Here is a 19,495-nt window from a genome sequence, read left to right as displayed (position 1 = left end):
GGGGGAAAGCCATCGTCAATGGCAGAAAAAGTGAAACTTTCAGAGCACAAAAATAAGAGATAGAGAGAGAGAGAGAGAGGCTAAAAGATGGGGGAAAGTCATCATCAATCATGATCGATATTTAGTTGCTAAAAGAAGATGAACCCAGATAAAATTCAAAGAGAGAGAAAACCTAGTTATTAAATTGGATAGAAATTGTAGATGAACCCAGATCAAATTGTGAGAGAGAGAGAGTTGTGAATGGGTACTCTTCTTCTTCTTACAACCAACAATTACAACCACCGTTCAACTGGAAAATCTTCATCAGCACCAATTGTCAAAGCAAAAACTCCAAAACCAGTCCACCCAATTACAAAATTATTAGCCACCATGCCCACCCATCAGTAACCCGGCCAGATTCCAGCAATTAATATCCCCTACCAAAGTACCAATCCAATTCGATTAATTATCATCCTCATCTGCAGAAACCAAACTTGCATTCCCACCCACTCCTCGACCTCCGACAACCAAAAGATAAACCCCGTAGCAGACGTCACCACCACCTGAGAAGAAAAGAAAACCAGTCAATGCATCACCATCACCATGGCCCGTCCGACGAAGCGACAAGCCACCGTCATAGCGAAGGCGCCACAGGACAACCCCGTACGTCCAGCTCCTCGGCATCTCCCACACCACAGCTCGTCGCCATCTTCGACGAAATTATTGATTTAGGGGAAAAAGATTAGGGTTCAAGTGAAGGGACGAAAATACCCTTGAAAAGTTAACAAGGTTAACGTTTTTACTGTTCCTAGGTATGGAAATTGGGTCAGGTTCAAATCTTCAGGTATCATTTTGATATTTTTCAAAGTATAGGTATGAAAATTAATAGTCTGGAAAAGTTCAGACACTATTTGGACGATTTTCCCAATTTGAAATCTTAAGTTCAATATTTTATTATTCCTCGACAGTAGAATTATCCCCAATGAGTGTATATGATGACTTTATGAGAGTTCGAATAACATTGAACTTTATTTTTGGCATAATATTCCCCCTTTACAGTCATGTCTTAATGACTTAGTAATTGAAAGAGCTTCCGTGAAGAACTATTCTGTTTTCTAGTTAGTAGTTTTATGATAGTTATATATATTGCTTTTGGAATATATATATATATATATATATATATGATTAGTATAGCTACAAAAATTAATTAATGTTTTACTTAATTTTTTAGGAGTCAATGTTGTTGCATCCTATACTAGTGGTCCCTTTGTAATCAGAAACTTTATGAAGTATATAGTTGGAAAGTATGATAGCTCAAACATGTATTATGGAGAGAAGCTTGCCTTCATATTCTTTTTTGCAATGGCTTTGGACCAATTACTCAAAGGCAACTGTCTTTTGGTGCTTGGCAAATTAGTCTACAAGTAAGAGCAGCTCTGACCGCCTTAATCTACAAGAAATGCATCTCGATTAAGTACTTTGGTCCAACTGTCCAAGCAATGACAAAATTGTAAACTTAATCAACATGGATGTAAAAGTGATTGGGGGAAATTTTTTTCCTATTCATGGAGTTTGGGTGCTTCCTCTTCAAGTGTTTATGGCATTGGTTATTTTGTATAGAAATCTCGGTGTTGCCCTTTCTCTGGCAGCCTTTCTAACCACAATAGTAGTAGTGGTATGCAACACATCATTGGCTCAAAGGCAACAAAATCTCCAATCAAAAATCTTAGAAGCAAATGATTCAAGGTGTGTATGCATGAGCCCCCACTTGTTACATGGTGGGTCCGCCAATAGCTCTAGGGCATATATAATAATCATAGCCTAAACTTTTATCAATTAACATATAAAATATAATAAAAATAATAAGTAAGTGGCTGCATGAGCCCCCACTTGTCACATGGTGGGCCTTCCAATGGCCATAACTGAGTCATTATCAAGCTACATTTCACTATTTCATTCTCTGGTCACCTCATGGCATTTAGAAAAAGTTTTCTCCATTAGGGATAAGTGACACAGTCAATGAATCAGCATTCTCGGGACCCTAGTTATCATTACCCTTTTCTATAAGGGTAATGGGCTCTACATACCCCGCAAGAAAGGGTATTTGATTGATTTCAAGCATTCTGTATGTACTTAATTAAATTTTTCGTAGAAGTTATCGTACAATCAGGCCCAGACATGAGGAGAGGACCCAAGAGGCAGCTCAGGCCTAAAATATTTTTTCTACTATATATATATAATGCTAAATAAAAGTCCAATCTTCATCGTTATTTATTTTTTTGCTGAAAGTCTAGAAATATAGGAGGCATATAACTTATTTTTACATCTTTTTTTTTTTTTTTTTGAGTTAAAGGAACATATATTCATCTGAAAACCAGAATAGATCGTTACATACCCTTCCGCTGTCATTTAAGGGCATAGACAGACAAGAAGGTAGTGATAGTACCCACAAGTGGTACGTACATATAGTCCTACTCATTATACATTCAAATACGTAGAGGTAGCGAAAACCCTCCTTTGGTACTACTCTAGAGGCGCTAGAGATTCATAGAGTGCATAGAAATGCATAGCTTCCTAATACAAGGAAATTATTGTAATTACTAATTAGATAAACTAACAAACATAGGTGGGCCTAGGGCAAAAACACCCAAACCCAAATTAAGGCCCAAGAGGGCAGGCGGGCAGCCCCAAGAGAATGGGCCCAGCCCAAGGCCCAGCAGAGATTGACCCGTGCCCACCACCCATCTTCATCCTCCAGCGCCGCCGATCACACTACCAGACCCACAGCCGCCGCGCCCCCCACGAACCGCGCAGAACCGCCTAGCCACGCCGCCACCACGATCGGACCAGATCCACCATAGCCGCGCCACCCCAGCGATCCTCCCAGACCACCAAAGCCTCGCTGCCACACCGATCCACCCAGAAACCGCCATAGCCACGCCACCGTCACAGGTTCTGGAGATCCTTGACGAAGCCCCGCCGCCACAGGACATGGAAGCTTCTGTCGACACTCACCATCCCTGTACAAACCACCCAGCCCGGACCCCTCCGCTAAACCTCGAGCCACCCCCATTCAGAGACTACCGGGCAATTGCATTCAAGACTCGCCCGGCAGCAGCCCAAATCGGCATGGCGAACCAACGCCGACGAGCGCCGCCGGACGAGAAGGAAATCTGGAAAACCCTAGGTGCAGTCCGAGTTCTGCGGAGCAGACTTCAGAAAATATATTATCTTTTTACTTATTTTTACATCTTGTTAGGCAATTATGAAAATATAATAGAAAAAAGTGTATATATACTGAGTGATGATGATTATTGGGCTTTTAATATATATATATATATATATATATATATATATCTATACTATTATTAAGAGAAGAGGGTTTGTTAGCCAAAATCCAAAATTTTGACAGAAATGACCCTAAAAAATTAATAAACGTTGAAAATTAATTAAATCATAATAGTATAGATATATATATATATATATCTATACTATTATATATATATATATATATATATATATCTATACTATTGTTTTTTTTTCCCCCTCAAACCTTCTATTTTTATGTCCAACTGTCCCAAACTCATCAGAGTTGTCTGAGCTAGAACTTTCCTTCAAAAAAAGAAGAGGAAAAAAAAAAACCACACACACACTCTACAAGGAGCCAAGCAAAAATACAAATCCAAAGCGAATATGTAGGTGATGCTTCTCCTACGACTTCTCAGGCACAGCCTTCAGCGGCTGAGCCATTTGTAGGGTGAGGCCAAACTTCTCTGCATTCATAGTCTCGAGTACGATTCCATCTTCCAGCTTCCGATCAGAGCAGGTAATTAGTGAATCCAACATCAAGTGTAACATTCTTATTGCCAATAGAAGTCCGGGACATAATCTTCTCCCACCACCAAACGGAATAAGCTCGAAGTTTTTTCCCATAACATCAATTTTCATTTATTTGGCTCTTTCATATTTGTTCATAGTTCTGCCTATCAACTTGAGACCGAGTTTCTGTAACAAAATTAACTAGCTTCACAATACAATGGTTAGCTGCTGCCTTCAGCAGCGTGGATTTCATGGTGGTTTTTCAATGGTTGCTGGTTTGATTGGTTGACTCTCCCAAACAATCTGACTGGGAGGCTGAAACAGAAGACATGGTTTCTTATATATATTTAGGAGGATGAAAAGCATGACCAGTGTTAATCGAACCTTATATTCTTGTACAGATACGCAAGGAACTGGCACTTGCATCATGAGAATTATGTGTGCATCACAATTCACAGAGAATACAAAAGTACGAAACTCACAATCCACACAAAACTCACAATCCACACAAATTATACATACAGCCGATAAATTCGATAATATTCATGTTACTGAGAACATCTTGCAAATAGCACTAGTACAGTAGTACATGAATCGTCAACTTTCCAACTATTAACAAAATGTGAACTGAAACATTCACAACACCAGAGTCTAAGACAAATGGATTATATCCTACTCCTCATCCCATTCATCGTTCTTGTAGGATACCAGAGTGTTGACCTTGTGAATCTGCATAAAGCCAACAACAAATTGATCCATAATCATCAAAACCCTTTCCATTTCTATGCTAAATAGTTCCTTTCCATTTCTCTATGCTAAATAATTTCATCAATGAATCAATCAGAGATAGAATCGAACTTGCCTTGGTGTCAAAGGAATGCAGCTTCACCATTTGTGGATTGTCTATCAGTTTGGGATCACTTTCCACCCAAGTGAATGGGACTTGAACATCCTTATCAGTGTATGCCAAAACATCGAAAACACCTAAAACAAGAGACAAAATCACATGAACATGACAAACGCCAAGAAATAGATCATTTGGGTGTGTAATAATGCATGTGTAGGTGGTGTTTGCTCTTACAGGGTTCATCAAGGCATGGCAGATAAGTAATGCTAGAAGCAATCTGCCTCATGATTGCTTGAATCTCCCTCATAATCTCCTTGTCACTCTTTTCCCTCGAAACACTTGATGCCAAACAAAACAATGAAATGATTTAGTAACAAAATGAAGAACATTGTAACACAATTAACAAATTTCGCAATGAATTGAACTGATTTACCCCTTCTCGACGACCTCGCTGTCTGTCTCGATGCTGAAGTTCCACCTCTCTAGAACCTCATTAGTGGCCTTACTCATGATCACCAGAACAATCCTCTGTAACTTGCCAGATTCCAGCCATTCTATACAAGATTAATACATCAAAATGTGAGTGATCAAGAACAACATTTTCATTCAGAATCAGACCCAAACAGACCCAGAATGAGAAATTGATACCAGAAAGCTGGGAAGTTAGATTGGCAATAAAAGATTTGAGACCCTCATCCTGAGTGAGCAACATAGGCAGCCCATATTTCTTGACCTTTACAAAACTTTCTTCAGGATACACTCCTCGATTGTACAAAATGCTATTGAAAAACCACAAGACCAAACCATAATCAGTTTCAAGAATCAAACTTTACAACCCCAATTGATACCATAAACAACAAGAACAAAGATCAAGATCCCATGCCCATTACCTGTTCGCTGAATAGCCTGAGAGAAAAATCGCAAAGAAAATCAAAATACCCAGATCAGTCGGAAACCCAACAAAGAAATTGGCAATCAAAATCAGACAAAACAATCATAAGGGTCTGAATTACATACCAAAAAACTCGCTGACAATGGCAGCGGAGCCACGCAGAGTGATGATGTCCTTGGTTGCGGTTCTTGATGAAGCCATTAGTACCCCAAAAAAATCCAAAACCCAATAACGATTCTATCCGATTCAATCTGGGAAGAGAGAAAGATTAAAACTTATTGATTGGAGCGATGTGGGATTGAGGAGGCTGAAGAAGAAGAAGTAGATTTAGGGTTGGGAAAAAACGACAAGTAGTGGAATTGCAACGGCTATTTTCCTTTTCTTTGTTTTTGTTTTTGTTCCGTCCCGAGGATCGAACGGTAACATTTTAAATCTGTGGGGTCCGAGTCCTGTCACCATTTTCAAGCTGCCACGTGGTACTTTAAACGAAGACGACACAAATCGGAGCAAAAGAATTTGGGCTTCATGCTCTGATCAACTCGTGACATGCACAACTGTTTCGCCGTTAAGGGATAAATCGCACCCACTCTCTCCGTAGCAATCAGTGACGGACGCAGAAATTTTTGGCTATTGAAGGATGACTACATTTCACAAAGAAATGCTTCTAAAAAAGAAATTGGCGCACTTGGTGCTTGTTGGAATACATGTCTTTTGTAGAGTTTTCTGATATTATTTCAGGACGCACTATAGGTGCTTATTGTAATAAGGGGTTTAGGCTCCATGTCCCCCTTTGTATTCGACAGTTTCATTAATCAAGGCTGGAGGGTAGCCGCACAAAGCCCTCATTTAAAAAAAAAAAAACAAAAAGAAATTGGGCTTCAATAGAATCCAATCACATGTGCTGTGTAATACCCGCAATTTTCCATTTCGTCTCGTGAAATTGTGCGAATTGATTAAAGTGCTTTTGCACGAATATTACCCGAAATAATTCAACTTTTTGAATTATCGAAGTTTCGAAATATTCGTTTTAACAAAAGCTCGAATTGTGCGATTCAAGAAAAATCGACTTTTCTACGTACGGAATTTGGGAAAAACTTCCTTCATAAAAGTTGTAGAGCTCGTCGATATGATCGCGTGCATATGTCGAACGAAATTTTTGGAGTTCGTACGATTATGTTACGAATTTTGGAAATATGAGATTCTTTTTATAATCTCTTTTCCTCGGATTCTCTTTTAGAAATTTCTTTTTCTTCCTTTTCCTTTTCCTTTTCCTTTCCTCCGGGTCTCCTTCCTTCTTTTTCTTTTTCTCTTTTTTTTTTCTTCTTTCTCTCTCTCGCTCGACCGAAACCGAAAACAGAGCAAAGGCTCTTCGGTCTCTCTCTACCTCCACCGGCCACCAAACGGCGTCGAACCACTTCCTTTTGCTTCGTCTCAGCCTTGCGCAGCTGCCAGAGGCAGCCTTGCACCGTGACACGGCCACCAGCGGCGGCGGGAAGCTCCGCCCGGTTTGAGCTCGTTTTGGAAACAAGCTTGATATCTCAAGCTACCGGTCACCAATCCTCACCAAAATCCATCCACAAGCTCGCCTCAACTTCCTGAAACTCCCAGAAGCAGCCTCACACGGCGGCGTGGCCCGTAGCAGTGGCTGCAAGTCAAACCCAACCAAGAACGAGACCGGAGCTATCGATCAAGATATCTCGAGCTGTAGTGCATCGTTTTGATTGATTCTTTTTCCAGTGGGTTCCCCTTGATGTTATTAACAACTCTCTAGAAGGCATCGAGGCCTGAAATTGAAGCTTTGACGTCGAAATCGAGCCTTGCCGGATTCTGCAAAATTCTGGAATTTTTCCGACCACCGAAGCTTTCGATCGGTATATCTCGAGCTACAGACCATATTTTTCTGTGATTCTTGAACCAGTGAGTTCTTCTTGAGTTTCTTAACAACTCTTCAGAAGGAATCGAAGCCTTAAATTGACGTTTTTACGTCGAATTGGAGCTCGCCGTTTTCTGCAGTTTCTCGCCGGTTTCTGGAAAATTCCGGCCACCTTCATACTGTTCAAGGTAATTTTCGACCCCTTCCGGTCATTTTCAGACTTCGTGCTAGTTATGAAAGTTGTCAAGCATGATGAGAGGAAGAAGAGCAGCCCGGCCCCGACACCATTGGTGGTGGTCGGCGGCGGCTCTGCCACTAACTCCGGCGGCCCTTTCCGGCCACCTCCGGGGATCAAAAATATGGTTTCTGTACATTTTCAGATTCTATATTTCAATACGATCATTTCGATATATTATACGCAATTTTTGGATATCGTATGATTAAGTTATGAATTTTTAAGTTTAGATCGATTTCGATCGTTAGATTTGTGATCTGTGAAGTTAGGACCGTCAGATGGACTTGTAGTTTTGATATGATGATCTTATGACTGTCCCAGTGGCTTTGTGTGGTCATGGGCGAAGATCCGACCGTTGGATCTTCGTATAAATGCAAAACAGTGATTAGGAAGGCGATCCGTGAGGATCCGACCGTTGGATCATCATGTAATTTCAATCCGACCGTTGGATTGTCGTTTGATTATGTTTTTGAGTTATTGGCTAAGTTAAGGTCATGTTTGATTAGGTGATCGACGGTTTGATTTGGCGGACGATTCGTGAAATTGTATTTTGAGCTGTTAAGAAGACGCAGCGGGAATTTAGAGGTGAGTAAACCTCACGTGGTTCATATTACGAACCGAGTACCTTTAATTACTTTATTTTCTGTAGTAATTGTGTGAAAATATTTATGGAATAAATATTTGTTTTAAATCATATGGACTTGATCAACTACGGTCCATAGGTAAGTAAAATGATTTAATTATACAAAATGAATTTCATGATTTTCTTGTGTGAACTATAGTTGGTATTAGTGGTCATTCCTGAGTGGGTGATTACGTATATATATATATATTTACGTGATTATATGTGGAATGGTGTGACATTGAAGAGTGTGGAATTGTGATGATTTATTTATTATGGTTTGAAATTTGACTTATCATATTTATATGTGATGATCATGATTGATGAGTTCTTGTTAATATTCATGATTTACATTGGAGTATGTATAGAGTTGGAGAATGTAGGATTCTGAGGACGAGGTGTCCGAAGTTTGACGGTTATGGATAACCGGAGTGTTTGTGTACTGAGGACGGGGATGTCCAAAGTGCGACGGTTTATTATTAACCGAAGTTGTGTACTGAGGACGGGGTTGTCCAAAGTGCGACGGTTTATTATTAACCGAAGTTGTGTACCGAGGACGGGGATGTCCAAAGTGCGACGGTTTATTATTAACCGAAGTATATGGTGCTGAGGATGGGGATGTCCAAAGCGCGACGGTTATAGTGTTAACCGAAGTATTTTTGCCGTTGCTTGACCCTAGGCCAAGGTGTCAGAGGTAACGAGGCAGTTAGAGCTCTAACGTGTTATTGGGTTGGACCAGAGTGGTGTTATGTGGGTTGGGTGTTTGCAGGACCAGTGTGGTGTATTGTGATTTGAGGATTGTGAAAATGTATTCCTTGTGGTTTTCCATGAGTGGTTTGATGTCTCTTTGCAGACGTAATACTGTTGAATTTTACTTGAATTGTAATTTAATAAATCAACAGTTCTTTCTTGTTTACTCATACTGGCTGTAAAAAGCTTACCGGGTTTTGTGTTGTTGCAACTCCCGGTACACTATTCAAATTGCGTAGCGGGTAATCCTACAGGACAGGAGAACCAGGACGGTGATCGTGCGGTTAGAGCAATGGTTATAGTTTTACAGCAATTGTAATAGTGAGGCGAGTTAAGCTCATTTGAGCATTACAATTTGATTTGGTGGGAGTGTGCTGTAATAAATAACTTGAGGATTTGGGTTATTGTAAATTTGAGAGTTGTGAAGTGTGGTTGTTTGTGAGAAAAAAATTCAGGATGTTAGTTGTAATTTGTTATTATTCATGTTTCGGATTTGAATTGATTATTCAAAATTCGGGGCGTGACATGCTGTCTGCCACAATTATTCAAGGGATGGACTAAATTTCACAAAGAAATGCTCTGAACAAGTCATGACATGCACAACTGTTTCGCCGTTTAGGGATAAATCGCACCCACTCTCTCCTTAGCAATCAGTGGCGGACGCAGAAATTTTTGGCTATTGGGGGTGGAAAAAAAAAATGAACAACCACAGAACAAAATTCTGATGAATACAAAAAACTTCAATGAGTATATATATATGTATAGCAAGCTCATGGCAGTGGTTTCCAATAACAAGAATTTGAGATATTTTCTTAAAATACTGACTTCCACTTTTACTCTTTTTTCTTCTCGATAACACCACACCACCATGTGCAAATCATTTCTGCCTCTACCACCCGTCAAGGCATCAACCCAGAAACTCTCATCTCTCTCTCTCTGCAAACCATTTCTCCCTTTATTTCTGTCAATCAAAAAATTCAACTGGCCCATCTAAGAAAATTTTGTTCTCGTCAAGGCATCAACCCAGAAACTCTCATCTCTCTCTCTCTGCAAACCATTTCTCCCTTTATTTCTGTCAATCAAAAAATTCAACTGGCCCATCTAAGAAAATTTTACAGTAGCTTCCAAATCGAACATCAAATTTATAATCCCCTAGAATTTCTCTAGTTTCTCTTTCTTTTTCTATTTTTGAAGAAAACTTTCCATAGAAGCCTCAAATTAACCCAGAACCAACTAATCCGATCGCATGAGGAAATATAAAGTCTAAACTTCCTTTTAATTTTGGAATTGATTCTATCTTTTTCTATATTTTTTCAAGAAGCATTTTGTTGAAAGAGAAGCCACTGGGGGCATTGCTCTCAATAAAATATAGGGGTTTTATCCATTTACCCCATTTCTAGGGATTTTTTTCTCCCTTACCCCATTAAGTTTTTTTAATTCCCTCTTACCCAATACACTCTAAGGGAGTCTTCCCTAATACCCCATTAAGATTTTTTTTTTGTTTTTAATTTTTTTTAATACCATTTTACCCCTCACCCCTTTGTTACTTAGAGAGAGAGAGAGAGAAAATGGAAGAGAGAGAAACTATAGGAGACTTCGCCGGAGCCGGTCACCGGTCGCCGGAATCCGGCCAACTTTCGCCGGATTCCGGTCACCGGCTGCCGCCCACCGGAAATTGCTGCAAATCTCACCGGAAAGTTTTTTTTGCCCCCAATAGACATCTATTGCCCCCCAATAGACGACCATCTGTCATGTATTGCCCCCCAATAGAAGCCTATTGCCCCCCAATAGACGACTATCTGTCATGTATTGCCCCCCAATAGAAGCCTATTGCTTCCCAATAGGACTTTCAATTTCCAGAATGGGAACTAATCTCTCTAAATTTAGACAAATAAAATTTTGATTACAGAAAAAAAACAAGGAGATTACATCAATTCAAAACGTCTAATGCCCCCCAATAGCCGTCTATTGCCCCCCAATAGACGACTATCAGCCATGTATTGCCCCAAAATAGACGACTATCAACCATGTATTGCCCCCCAATAGACGTCTATTGCCCTCCCAATAGACCTTTAACAAACCTCTATTGCCCCAACATAAACCTTTCTTTTTCATTTTTTTTCCTTCCGGGCCTTCTGCCCCCATTTTACCCAAAAAAAAAAGGCAAAGGAAAGAAATAAATTGACTTGTGGCCCCCAATAAAACATTTTTCCCCCTTTTCTTGCATTATATGCCTTCTGCCCCCATTTACTAAAAAAAAAAAAAAAAAAAAAATCAGAACGACGCTGTCCAGAGAACGACGCCGACCAATCCCTGACAGCAAAGCCCGGCGAAGTTGCGCATGGAGCAGACGCATCTCGAACCCAAATCATCTCCGACCTTGAAATCAGAGCTTCCCTTGAACTCAGATTGACTCCGGAATCTCGAAATCCCGGCCTTCCGAAGAGGCCTCCGACGAGGCGTCCGGGTGGTGCAGCTTCGCTAGAGACGGAGTTATTACTGCTATAGCTACTGGCTCGGTCGGTGCCGGTTGAGTCGTCGTGTGTGAGCAACCTCAAGGAGCGAGTATGGTGATCTGAGCTTGGTGGAGAGCGAACGCAAACGGAGCTCCGACGTTTGGAGACGGATCTTTGACACCGTAAAACCAATTTCCAAACGGATCGGGTTGGAGGCAAGCCACGGAGACGGCGACAGAGACGACGACTGAGGCAAACTGGCCAGTGACGTCGTCTGTCCGATTCCGACGAGGAGGGAGCGACGAGGAGAGAGAGAGAGAGAGAGCAGACGTGTGGTGTGTGAGAGAGAGAGAGAGAGACCGGATCTGAGGGAGGAGAGAGATGAGAGAGTGGCATCATGTAGTTTTTAAATTAGGTGAAGGGCAAAGTTGTCATTTCTCTTTAAATTGGGTTAGTGGGAATAAAAATATGTTGCTGGGGTAAGTGGGATAATTTTGGCTCATTTTGGGGCTTTTGGTCAAGGACCCTAAAATATATATGAAGCCAGTTCAAAAAAAATGAAAAGCCACTGGGGGCAGTCTCGTCCCTACGTGCGTCTAATGACCAAGAAATCCACTATCAAACATCAAGGATTGCGAAAGATCACATAGCTCTCGATCACAAGGGTTTGACGAAGAAGAAGGAGGAGGAGAAGCAAGCAGAGGATGTAAAGATGTTGTTTTTTGGAATTTATGACTATTGCGGTGGTGGAAACGTAAGTTTTAAATCAATCTTTTCTGGGATGACATGGTTTTAGCAACAATAGTGATAATCTACTCATTTTTTGGTGGATCCTTTCCTTCATTTTTTTGCTCTGTCAATGTTACTCTGTTGCAATGCTTTTATGTCCAGAAAGATAGTGATCGATCTCACAAGAACCATTACTCGAGAAGGAGTTTGAAATTCACACTCATTTTACACTGATGCTGGCATTTCAGGATTTGGAGCAAAGTCACAACATTCCGATGGCTAAATCCACTTTTCAAGAGGGGTCGAAACCAAAAGCTGGAATTATACCATATTACCATCTGTCCCTCCTTCAGAAAGAGCAGCAAATGCTTCAGCTTTGCTCGAAGAATCATTCCGGAAACAGAAGATGGAAGATTCTTCATTGCCAAAAGCCATAATTCGGGCCGTATGGAAATCATTAGCTGTAAATGCAGTTTTTGCAGGTATTTCTGTCTATTTAGTACTATTCAAATAGTGTGATTGAAAGTAGTACTCTTACTTTATATTTTTCAGAAATGTTGGAATTATGCATTCAAAGATTAGTGTGTGAAAGTATGGAATCAAGTTACGTAAAAAACCCACAGAGTCTCTCCCCATAGAAAACTCTATCTTTCCTCCCCTTCTGTTGCCAGATCTTGATCAATGTTTTGATCGGGATCCTTGGCTTGAGAATGGGGGAGGCTTTCCCTTCCGTTTTTCCTTTTACTTCTGTTAATTTCGGTTTTCCCTCTCCCGTTTTCTCCATGCCCACCGTCTTGGGTGGTTTTGCTCGGAGCTTGTCTCTGATTTGGATCTGTTCGATTTCGAACTTCCACTTTTCAGTTTCATTGGTACTCACCCTTTTCATTCCACTGTTCTTGTCTTCTGCCGTGGTCGGTTTAAGTGGGGTTTGCCCACTAGGGCTCTTGGTGAAGCAACAAGGGTTTGTGTATCTTCGATCTCATCTGTTCTTTTCATCCGGTTGTTGTTCCTCTGGTTTCTTGGCGGAAGAATTTCGGTGTGGTGATTTCTGAATCTCTGGAGGCTAGGCTGGTAACCTTGAATTCGATATGGGTCTTGCCCGATCATATATATATATATATGATTAGTATAACTACAAAAATTAATTAATGTATCACTTAGTTCTTTAGGAGTCAATGTTGTTGCATCCTGTATTAGTCCCTTCGTAATCAGAAATTTTATGAAGTATATAGTTGGAAAGTATGATAGCTCAAACAAGTATTATGGAGAAAAACTTGCCTTCATATTCTTTTTTGGCAATGACTTTGTACTCAATTACTCAAAGGAAACTATCTTTTGGCACTTGGCAAATTGGTCTACAAGTAAGAGCTGCTCTGACCACCTTAATCTACAAGAAGTGCATCTCAATTAAGTACTCTAGTCTAAGAAATAGTAAAATCGTAAACTTAATCAACATGGATATAGAAGTGGTTGGAGAATTCGTCTCTTCTATTCATTAAGTTTGGGTGTTTCCCTTTCAAGTGTTTTTGGCATTGATTATCTAGTACAAAAATCTCGGTGTTGCTCATTCTCTGTCGACCTTTTTGACCATAGTAGCAGTAGTGGTATATATGCAACACACCATTGACTCGAAGACAACAAAATCTCCAATCAAAATAATCATGGAAGCATAGGATTCAAGAATTAAGAAACCTTAGAGACTCTAAAAAGCATGAGAGTCGTAAAATTCAATTCATGGGAAAATAGTTTCTTATAGAAGCTCCTTCAACTCAGAAAAACTGAGAAAAATTAGTTAAAAAGATTTTTGTACGTACACTAAGGCAGCATTGGTATTTCTCTTCTGGACTTCACCGACTATAGTGTCAATGATTACTTTTGGTGTTTGCATCATGATGAAAACAACATTAGAACCATATACAGTTCTATCAGCTTTAGCCACTTTCAGAATCCTTATCGAGCATATTTACAACCTATCAGTGTATTTCAAACTCCTTTAAGAGTCAATGTTTCACTCTAGAAAGTGGCTAAAGCTGACAGGACTGTATATGGTTCTAATGTTGTTTTCATCATGATGCAAACACCAAAAGTAATTACTGACACTATAGTCGGTGAAGTCCAGAAGAGAAATATCACTGCTGCCTTAATGTACAAAAATCTCTTTAACCAACTTTTCTCTGAGTTGAAGGAGCTTCTCTAACAAACTACTTTCTCATGAATTGAATTTTACGACTCTCATGCTCTTTAGAGTCTTTGAGGTTCTCTTAATTCTTGAATCCTTTGCTTCCATGATTTTTGATTGGAGATTTTGTTACCTACGAGCCAATGGTGTGTTGCATACCAACTACTGCTACTGTGGTCAGAAAGACCGAGAAAGACTGCTAGAGAAGGAGCAGCACTGAGATTTCTGTACTAGATAATCAATGCGTGAAACATCTGAATGGGAGACACCCAAACTTCATGAATAGAAGAAACGAATTTTCCAACCGCTTCTACATCCATGTTGATTAAGTTTACGATTTTACCATTGCTTGGACCAGAGTACTTAATCGAGATGCACTTCTTGTAGATTAGGGCGATCAAAGCTGATCTTACTTGTAGACCAATTTGCCGAGCACCAAAAGATAGTTGCCTTTGAGTAATTGAGTCCAAAGTCATTGCAAAAAAGAATATGATGGCAAGCTTGTCTCCATAATACATGTTTGAGCTATCATACTTCATAAAGTTTCTGATTACGAAGGGACCAATATAGGATGCATCAACATTGACTTCTAAAGAACTAAGTGATACATTAATTAATTTTTGTAGTTATATTAATCATATATATTTATATATGTATATAATATACATTCCAAAAGCAATATACATAACCATCATAAAACTACTATCTGGAAAACAGAGAAGATCTTCACTGAAGCTCTATCAATTACTAAACCATTAAGACATGACTGTAAAGAGGGATTCAATTTTATGCCAAAAATAAAATGCAATGTTATTTGAACTTTCAGAAAGTCATCATCATACACAGATTTCTAATTACACACTCATTCGGGATAATTAAACTATTTAGAGATAATAAAACATTGAACTTAGAGTGTAAATTAATTAGCTTTTGGACAAAACAACTCCCATAAATTGATAAACTATAAGGAGTACTTGTACCAATGAATGAAAGCTAAGTGAGTTGTGTTACCTGGAAAAACTACATTTATGGCTAGTGATTTCCATCTAGCCCTCAGTATGGCTTTTAATAAAGAAGTGAGATGTTCGAGTGATTGTTGGAGGAAAGAAGAAGACCTCTTGGACCCACCAATAACGAAGAGAGGTGTTCGATGGAAAGGATCCACCAAAAACTGAGGACCTAAGGCCACCTTTTGTGCTCACTAAAACCTTTGTTCTTGGAGTTAATTGTCACTATTGAAAATATGGATGATCTTCGACCTGGTACAATACTACAATATATTGTGGTGTGATGGTGTAATGAGTTGAGGGGAAGCATGTGCCTTTTGTATGGTAGATAGAACAATAACCAAGAACTGGAACAGATTCTATTCTTGCACATAGCCTGAACATGCAATTTTTGTAAATATGTACCTTTATGTTGAGTTGCAAAGAAATGCAAGTCTTGTACATTTCATTCTGACCAAGAATTTTATGATCTGTTACATTCATGAGTTTTATCAGTCAGTTATGGTCTTTTTTTTTTGGTCAAGAGTCAGTCATGGTCTTGTAGAGTAGAATTAATAGTCCGACTCCCACACCCAATAACCAATTGTCAAATTTGCAAGAGATTATATGTATATACACTTTTTTTCCTTTTCCTGTCTTTTCTCGATGAAAGAAAATAGGAAAAAATTCAGTTTACTCCCCTGAACTTTGGGGTTAAAATCAGTTTGGTCCCTCTTTTTAAGAATTATTCAAAGTGGTCTTTGATCTCTCAAATAGCATCACTCGAGTCCAAAATTTGAATTTGGCTCGAAATATGACGTCATGTGCTAAGTTGGAGCCGACATACATAGGGTTTAGGGGCCCACTTTTCAGACTTCTAACACCTAAGAAGGGCAAAATGGACATTTCTAATTTATTCTAATTTCTAATTTTTATTTTTGTTTTTTCTCTACACACTCTCTCTCTCTCTCTCTCTCTCTCTCTCTCTCTCTCTCTCTCTCTCTCTCTCTCTCTCTCTCTCTCTCTCTCTCTCTCTCTCTCTCTCTCTCTCCGACCACACTAACAAACCCCTTCTACCACCCACCTCTTAGAAGCTTGTGCCTACGCCGCCGATTCCGAACGAGGAGTGAGATGGCGTGGTGTGGAGCTTCAAATCGAAGGGAAGTGGAGGTGGTAGAAGGGGTTCGTTAGTGTGGTCGGAGAGAGAGAGAGAGAGAAATAAATAAATTTCTATTTTGCCCTCCTTGTAGGGTTTAAAGTTTGAACAGTGGGCCTCTATGTCAGCTCCAACTCAGCAGATGACGTAATGTTTCGAGCCAAATTCAAATTTTGGACTCGGGTGATGCTATTTGAGACATCAGGAACCGCCCAGATTAATTCTGAAAAAGAGGGACCAAACTGATTTCAACCCCAAAGTTCAGGGGAGGAAACTGAATTTAATCCAAGAAAATACAATACAAATAACTACAAACAAAAGCCACGAGGGCAACCTCCCTCTTGTTGATCAAACTGAGATGCAGGATGAGCAGATTATGGGTAAGGAATTCTGCCTAAGGGACATGATCAACTTGAGACCGAGTTTCTGTAACAAAATTAGCTTCACATTAGATATGAGAGTCAGGGTCTTTGCCAATTTTTTAGCATCTTTTGCTTGAGGCAATCAGAATTGTAACCTGTAGATACATTTTGCAGTTTCTGGCATAATGGTTAGCTGCAGCCTTCAGCCGCATGGATTTCACGGTGTTTTTTCTTTCTTTTCTTCTGGTGGGTTTGATTGTTTGACTCTCCCAAGCAAACTATCTGACTGGAAGGCTGAAATTGAAGACATTTAGCATGACCAATTTTATCAACAGCCTCTCTTAAATCAAGCCAAGATCTTCAAACTTTATCATCCCATCATCTCCTTTAGCTTTAAGAAAGCAAATGCTTTAAAAGGCTTTGTGAATATATCAGCTACTTGAGCTCTAGATGAACAAAAGTGAACCGCAATTTCTTTTTTCTTCACCAAATCTTGAATATAGTGATGCTTGGCATGGATATGCTTTGTCCTCTCATGGGAGACTGGATTCTTTGACAATGAGATTGCAGATTTGTTATCACAAAAGATTGTTGTGGGAATCTTCTGTTCTTGGTGCAAATTACCAAGAATTCGATGCAACCAAATTGCATGAGTAGCACACCTAATTGCTGCAACATACTTTGTCTGCTTCAGTTGATGAAAGAGCTACCACTTGCTGCTTCTTTGATGACCAATATATAACTCCAGAACCAATATCAAAAACATAACCTGAGGTGCTCTTTGCTTTTTCATCTCCTGGCCGATCACTATCTGTATACCACAACCAACTCCACAATCAGATTAAATGAATATGTAACACTAGAACTTCTCAAATTTACAAATACACGATGGCTGGTAATCAGAGCAATCTAGATGCAATACTGAAATAAGGTATGAGTAGATTAAATGGGTAACCTACAATAAAGATAAAGGTGGTGGGCACTACACCTACACACGCTCTCTCAACTAATCTGCAGACTGAGAACGAGAAACCGAAAAGCCCAGGGAAAAGCATTTAAAAATCATTAGAGTGAGTGGACGAAAAATAAATGATTTCAACATAAATAAAATAAATGTAATGCTTTTTCGTTTTACTTACATATAAAAACCAAAACATGATGTACAAGTTCAAGAAGAACACTTTTAACTGTTAACTAAAATGGGCATCTCAAAACTATTTCAAATTTTATGAAAATACTCTAATCATCTTCTGTATTGAAATCTCAAAATGTACTGTAAATCAACTCATTTAAAATACTTTAATATCTCAGAAATCTCAAATTATACTGATATCTCAAACTCCATTTCAAAATCAATTCTTAATAAAATAAGCGATGACTACAGGGTACTGCCGACTAGGTGATGCATTGGAGGGTATTGACGACTGGAATATAAGGAGGCGATGGATAGAGGGTACTGTTGACTAACCATCTCATGCCATTTGGAGGGTACTGCCAACCAGATGATGCATCGGAAGGTACTGCTGACCAGATGATGCATCAGAATGTACTGTTGACCGGAATACTATGAGGCAATAGTTAGAGGGTATTGGCGACTAACTATCTCATGTCATCTAGAGGGTACTGCTAACCAGATGATGCATTGGAGGCTACTACCGACCTGAATATATATTATGGAGGGTTACTGCAGGCTTGAATATTGTCTGGAGGGTACTGCTGACCAGGTAATGCATGCGTGCGCGATCATAATCATCTTTCATAATTTACCTCTCAATCCATAATCCAAACCATTAATTCCTCATTTCATAATTAACTCATCAACTCATAATATTCATCTCCATTTTTTGAAAAGGAAAATTATTAGTGACTCGATACTCAAATTACTTGATAAAAATCATCATAAAAATCTCAATAATTCAACAACTTTTCGAAAGAAAATCTTATACCTCGAAATTCAATTAACTCGATAAAATAATAAAGACTTTTGGAATGAAAATAATATCAACTTCATCAACCTCATAATGTGATAATGCCATCGAAAACATAACTCATGAAATCTCAATAAATCAATCATAAATAAAAACTCGAATATCATATTTTTTTTATTATCAATATAAATCAATACGATAAACTAATATTCCGAACATAATACTGCATGCATATTTAATTAAAACTAAATGTCCACTCACAGAATTACGGCTATGATGGTCGTCCGACGAATTCCTCCTCAAGCTAGATCTACACGTCTTCCTGAAAAAATTGATATTATGAATAATTGTTTTCGAGAATCGATAATAAAATCAGAACCCTAAAACAATAGTTTGTCAAAAGCTCGAAATCATATCGGAACGAGCTCAAATTTCATCGGTTACATTGACTCGATAACTATATCAACCTATTGAAAAATGGGGTTGAACCAACAGTTGGATCATCACAAATAACACCCCGAAATCTCAAACCTTTGGAAATTCCGATCATTTTCAAAACGTACACCAATCAATCCAAAATTTATATCCAGATGTTTGTAACGCTATGTTCTACCTAACGAATCAAAACAGACTGTCTGAAGTGGCCGGACGCACCCCCACGCGATGTCACAAACTGCTACTG

At 39.2% G+C, this 19,495-nt stretch overlaps 2 protein-coding genes and 1 long non-coding RNA gene across 4 annotated transcripts; 2 read left to right on the top strand and 1 right to left on the bottom strand.

The window, feature by feature from the left end:
• Positions 1-4,287: 4,287 nt before the first annotated feature.
• Positions 4,288-5,989, bottom strand: LOC133710774 (mitotic spindle checkpoint protein MAD2). The gene is made up of 7 exons (XM_062136909.1): positions 5,663-5,989; positions 5,536-5,551; positions 5,294-5,424; positions 5,079-5,199; positions 4,880-4,983; positions 4,661-4,782; positions 4,288-4,527 (listed from the first exon to the last, which is right to left on the bottom strand). Exons 1-7 carry the CDS (start codon positions 5,736-5,738, stop codon positions 4,471-4,473), a joined length of 627 nt encoding a protein of 208 aa, XP_061992893.1. The 5' UTR covers positions 5,739-5,989; the 3' UTR covers positions 4,288-4,470.
• Positions 5,990-6,478: 489 nt separating this feature from the next.
• LOC133712592 (uncharacterized) lies at positions 6,479-9,522 on the top strand. Its single transcript, XR_009847491.1, has 3 exons — positions 6,479-7,598; positions 8,152-8,230; positions 9,257-9,522. It is a non-coding gene; the product is annotated as an uncharacterized LOC133712592 (long non-coding RNA).
• Positions 9,523-12,006: 2,484 nt separating this feature from the next.
• On the top strand, positions 12,007-14,184 carry LOC133712269 (uncharacterized). 2 transcript variants are annotated; one of them, XM_062138374.1, is made up of 3 exons: positions 12,007-12,227; positions 12,451-12,684; positions 13,125-14,184. In XM_062138374.1, the coding sequence occupies exons 1-3, from the start codon at positions 12,205-12,207 to the stop codon at positions 13,252-13,254; spliced, it is 387 nt and encodes a 128-aa protein (XP_061994358.1). In that variant the 5' UTR covers positions 12,007-12,204; the 3' UTR covers positions 13,255-14,184. The 2 variants fall into 2 exon arrangements, 1 of the variants encoding a protein (XP_061994358.1); XR_009847271.1 differs by having other exon boundaries at positions 12,365-14,184.
• The last annotated feature ends 5,311 nt before the right edge of the window (positions 14,185-19,495 follow it).

This window comes from Rosa rugosa, chromosome 5 (assembly GCF_958449725.1).
Source record: "Rosa rugosa chromosome 5, drRosRugo1.1, whole genome shotgun sequence".
Lineage (NCBI taxonomy): Eukaryota > Viridiplantae > Streptophyta > Magnoliopsida > Rosales > Rosaceae > Rosa > Rosa rugosa.
The sequence above is the reverse complement of the archived record's forward strand: the minus strand, read 5'-3'. Positions and strand labels throughout refer to the sequence as shown.